General features: G+C 46.8%; 1 protein-coding gene across 1 annotated transcript in view; it reads right to left on the bottom strand.

Annotated features, from left to right (window-relative positions):
* PGLYRP3 (peptidoglycan recognition protein 3) overlaps positions 1-2,176 on the bottom strand; it is a 12,724-nt gene extending 10,548 nt beyond the window's left edge. Inside the window, exons 1-2 of the mRNA XM_010857541.1 lie at positions 2,128-2,176; positions 631-738 (exon numbers count right to left, since the gene is read on the bottom strand). Of these exons, the coding sequence (XP_010855843.1) occupies positions 631-738; positions 2,128-2,176 (157 nt within the window). The remainder of the gene's footprint in view (positions 1-630; positions 739-2,127) is intronic.
* Positions 2,177-4,515: the final 2,339 nt, after the last annotated feature.

The raw sequence follows: 4,515 nt of genomic DNA, 5'->3' as shown, positions 1-4,515 counted from the left end.
CCACTGAGGCCCTGCCATGCCCTGCATAGGCTGTCCAGGCCATCCTGAATCCTCTGTGATGGGAGAGGCCCCAGAAGGAGGCCTGCACCACCTCAGCCTCCCCTTCCCTTCTCCATCTCTTGTTTGAAAGTGAAAGTAAAAGTGTTAGTTACTCAGTCCTGTCCAACTCTTTGCGACCCATGGACTGTAGACCACCAGGCTCCTGAGGAAAGTTCTGCCACTCTCCTCAAACCAGCAGCTCCCCAGCCAGAGCCTGCAGGAAGCCCCATGAACACTGGGGTGGGGGCTTCCCTCTTCCAGATGAACATGCACTGTGGGAAAGGCTGTGAGAGCCCCACCCAGGACCCCAGGACCCCCGAGGGCGCCCTCAGTATCCTTACTTGGGAGCTCCCGGGAACTGCCTGAGTGAAGTGGCATCTCTACCCTGAGAGCTAGAGACTGGGATCCTTGTCTTTTTTCCCTGGCTTTCCTCTCCCTTCTGGAACTCACCTTTGCCCAAGGACTCAGGACAATCCATGGGAGGAGTTGTGGTTCTACCCTACCCCATCCACCCCACCCAGCCATAGTGATGTTCTAAGAAACACTTCTGTCTCCCTAAAAAGCCCCAGGCAGCCCCTCCAAATGCCTCACCATTGCGACCTGTGTGAATGAGCTGTGAGATGCCAACAAACAGGTCCAGAAGCTCCTGTGACAGCCCCCTGGCTTGGGTCTCATTCCAGGACAACTCCAGGGAATCCCCTGCGAAGGAACACTGCGCTTGGTGCTGGTCCTTGGAAAATACCTGGACCAGCTCAGAAGCACAGGCTCCATGTTCCTCCTGTGACCCCACAGCCCACAGCCTCTCGGTCTCCCCAGATAACTTCCCACCTGACCCACCTGGCTTCCTCTAGGAGACAAGAAAGAGGAAAACCACAGATGCATCTGGCCTCATCCTGCCTCTCACATCTGCCCCAGTGAGGCCATAAGTCCCTTCATTTCCAGTTCAATGCAGTCTCTCTTGTCTTCTCAGCTGGCCAGCTCATTCCCAGTTCACCTGTATATGTATTAATAGACCAGAGGGTCACATACCAAGATGGTCATCTTGGTATGTATTCATATGTTAAGTACCTAGTGATCCAGGCAAGGTTCTTGAAATACAGAAATTTACAGATCATTGTGACTGCCCTACCAACTTAATTTTTTTTAAAGATAGGATTAATGGAGGATTAATCACCACAAATGGGCTTCCCAGATGGCTCAGTGAGTAAAGAATTCCCCTGCAATCCAGGAGCCTCAGGTTCGATCCCTGGGTCTGGAAGATCCCTGGAGGAGGGCACGGCAACCCCCTCCAGTATTCTTGCCTGGAGAATCCCATGGACAGAGGAGCCTGGTAGGCTACAGTCCATGGGGCAGCAAAGAGTTAGTGCACAACTGAAGCGACTGAGTGCACACACACACACACACACACACACACACAATCATCACAAACATGCCTCATTCCCCTCTGTCTGTTCAGTACCAGAGGTCATGGGGGCACTGTCACTGGGACAACAGTGTCGCCCACAGACCAGCTCTGTAGTTAACAAAGCATGTTCAAGGGCTCTATCACATTTGTGGCTTAAAAAATCTTTGTGAAATAAACAAAGCAAATTAACTACTCCCTCTATACAAATGAGAAACTGAGGCTCAGAGAGGTTATTTGTCTAAAATGCTATGGGTTTTAAGCTGTGGACTTGGATTCCAAGCCAGGCTGTCTGACCCCAGACCCATGTTCATAACCACTGGACTCTGCATCCACCCCCAAATTGTCAGATGACCAAGAGCAAGTCACTGCCACAATGGGGCCTGTTGCCCTGTCTACAAGACTAAGTTGTTAAGGGTCTCCATCATGGTTCTGAGATTCTGTCCTTCTGTGAAATCATCAGGAGCAAATGCCTGACCATGACGCTGATACCAAGCTGTACCGGGCAGGCTGGAGAGGCTGCTGAGGACTGGAGCCCGTCTCAGCTGGGGTGGGGGCACCTGAGCTGGGCTCTGATAGGGAACACAGCTGATGGGGAGGACTTACCCTGGAGAGGATAGTTTACAAACAAAACCAGGCTGGAGCTGATGCCAAAAGCACTTGTGACCTAGTAAAAGAAAACTCACCCCAGGCTGCGAGATCCAAAGCAGACAAGACAAGAAACCATAGCAGCATCCTCATGAGGTCCTAGGTCACCAACAGGGAGAGTATGGATCACAGCCCTGGGAGAGACACCGATAGTCAGACTAATCATCCTCACCCTTCAAACAAAGCACCTACCAGTTGCATGGCCCCCGTCTGCCTCCTTGCCAAACTGAGAACCTCCTAAGGACCAGCACCTGGTGAGGCTTCTTAAGGTCCTCAGGACAAGGCTGACCCTTAGCAGATGCTCAGCAAAGGCGAGCTAACACCTCTGTCTAGCCACCAGCCTACTATTACCCTGAGAAGTCATGGTCCCTCCTAGGAGCCCGGTGCCTCATCTACAGATTTCCAGCACAGATAATAACAATTTCTAAAACTCTTGAGTAGCTATTTGAATAAACTCTGTGTGGACATTTTTACATCTTAGTGCTGCTATTTTATATTTAATTCTTATAAAATTCCCATAAGATATTAGTAATCCTATTTTTAAATTTTTTTTAATTACGAAAGTATGATAACAGATTTACAGGAGGCTTGGAAGATACAGAACAAGGTTACATATAGTTCCACTATATATTAAATTATTTTTTAAGTAAATAAATTAAGACTTTTAGTTGGAATTTCAATATCAAACTCTCAAAAATTAACAGACTGAATATACAGAGACAGAGAAGGCTATAATAGGCCTGAAAAGGCCTGTGAATCAATTGAACATAATTGAAATTTATACAATTTTCACACAACAGTAGGACACAAATTATATTCAAGTTCTCTTAGACTGTAAGCTAGGAGAAATACCCAGGGACATAAACAAGGTGCAAAAATTTCATGGTCTTGAAATCATATGGAGTCTGTTCTCTTATTACTGTGAGATTATCATAATCTCATTTTCACATGTGAGAACACTGAGGCTCAGAAAAAGCAAACTACAGTAGAGGCAGGGGTGGGCTTCATTCGCAAAGATTCCTGACAGACGCTCACCTAACTTCTTCTCAAGAGAGAACGATACTAATAGCAGCATTTGCCAATTACTGATCACATCCTATATTCCAAGTATTTGCTGAGGTAGTGGTGGTAGTTTAATCACTAATTCATGTCCAACTCATGACCCCATGGACTGTACAGCCTGCCAGGCTCCTCTGTCCATGGGCTTTTCCAGGCAGGAATATGGAGTGGGTTTCCATTTCCTTCTCCAGGAGGACTTCACAGTTATTCATTAAGTGACCTCACAGTTATTCATTAAGTATCTTCACAATGACTTATGAGACCTGTACTTATCATCAGGAAACTGGACTTCAGAGAGGTTAAGTCACTAGCCCAAAGTTACCCAGTTAGAAAGGGCAGATCTATCTGATTTGAAAGCCTCTGCCTGGAATTTCTCCACAATCTACTTGAGTTTCTGATGATGGAGATTCACAACAAGGGCCCAGGAGGTTAACCTCCAGGATTATTATGTCCTTTCCATTGCAGAAATATTTTCTGCTGTATCAGGCAGAAATGAACTGCTTGCTTAAACTCAATCCAAATAAAATATCGACTCCCAGTGATGTCAACCAAAACATCAACAGTTCTCCCAATTATCCTACTAAGAAACTGTAGAGGGAGGTTTGAGATCAAATGGGGTAGATGACTGCCCTCAAGAGATTTTATGTTATCATCAGTAATTCCCAGATGGAAAATGTTTAGAACCCCAGTTTAAAATGAACATACAGGAGCTTCCTGGATCAGGACACGCAACCTCTCGGCCATTAACACCTAGGAATCCGTTCATTCAAGAAAACTGTGTCCTGATGACAAATGAGCCCTCCACAAAGGAAGGCAGTCACCTAATGCGGAAAAGTGTTGAGCTTTCCTCTTTGGTCAAACAAGAGGCAAGGATTTACTTGCCCAAATTGGAAGCCCCATAGGCTGGCCTCCCAGAAAAGAAGCTGGCGTCTTGCAAAACTGCCTAGACACCAGCAATCAATTCTGGTCAACAGGAGGTCTAGACTCTGGTCACTTGATCATGGTGCTTCCCCAACCATGAATGATAATGTAGCGAATGCTGTCCCGAGCTTGTCACATCACACAGCCAGAGTAGAAAAGCTTGAGCCCAACCTGTGATCATGCCAAGGCAGGGATTTCTGGTGTCTCCCACCCCTACCTCTAACTGCAAACACTGAGCCAGCAGGACAGGCTGCAGCCACAATTCACCCACCATGGCTCACATTGCTATGTATTCTCTGTACTTAAAATGAAGATGAAATATTAGAACAGGAGACAAGTGAGATATAATAGATAAGGATTCCAGGCTAGTCAGAAGGGAAAGAAATTGGGTAGAGGTGATCCCAGGATCCACAGCCTGGGCAAGAAAGATCCAGGCATGGTGGAAC

This window comes from Bison bison, unplaced genomic scaffold, assembly GCF_000754665.1.
Source record: "Bison bison bison isolate TAMUID 2011002044 unplaced genomic scaffold, Bison_UMD1.0 scf7180017864381, whole genome shotgun sequence".
NCBI classification, from domain to species: Eukaryota; Metazoa; Chordata; class Mammalia; order Artiodactyla; family Bovidae; genus Bison; species Bison bison.
The sequence above is the reverse complement of the archived record's forward strand: the minus strand, read 5'-3'. Positions and strand labels throughout refer to the sequence as shown.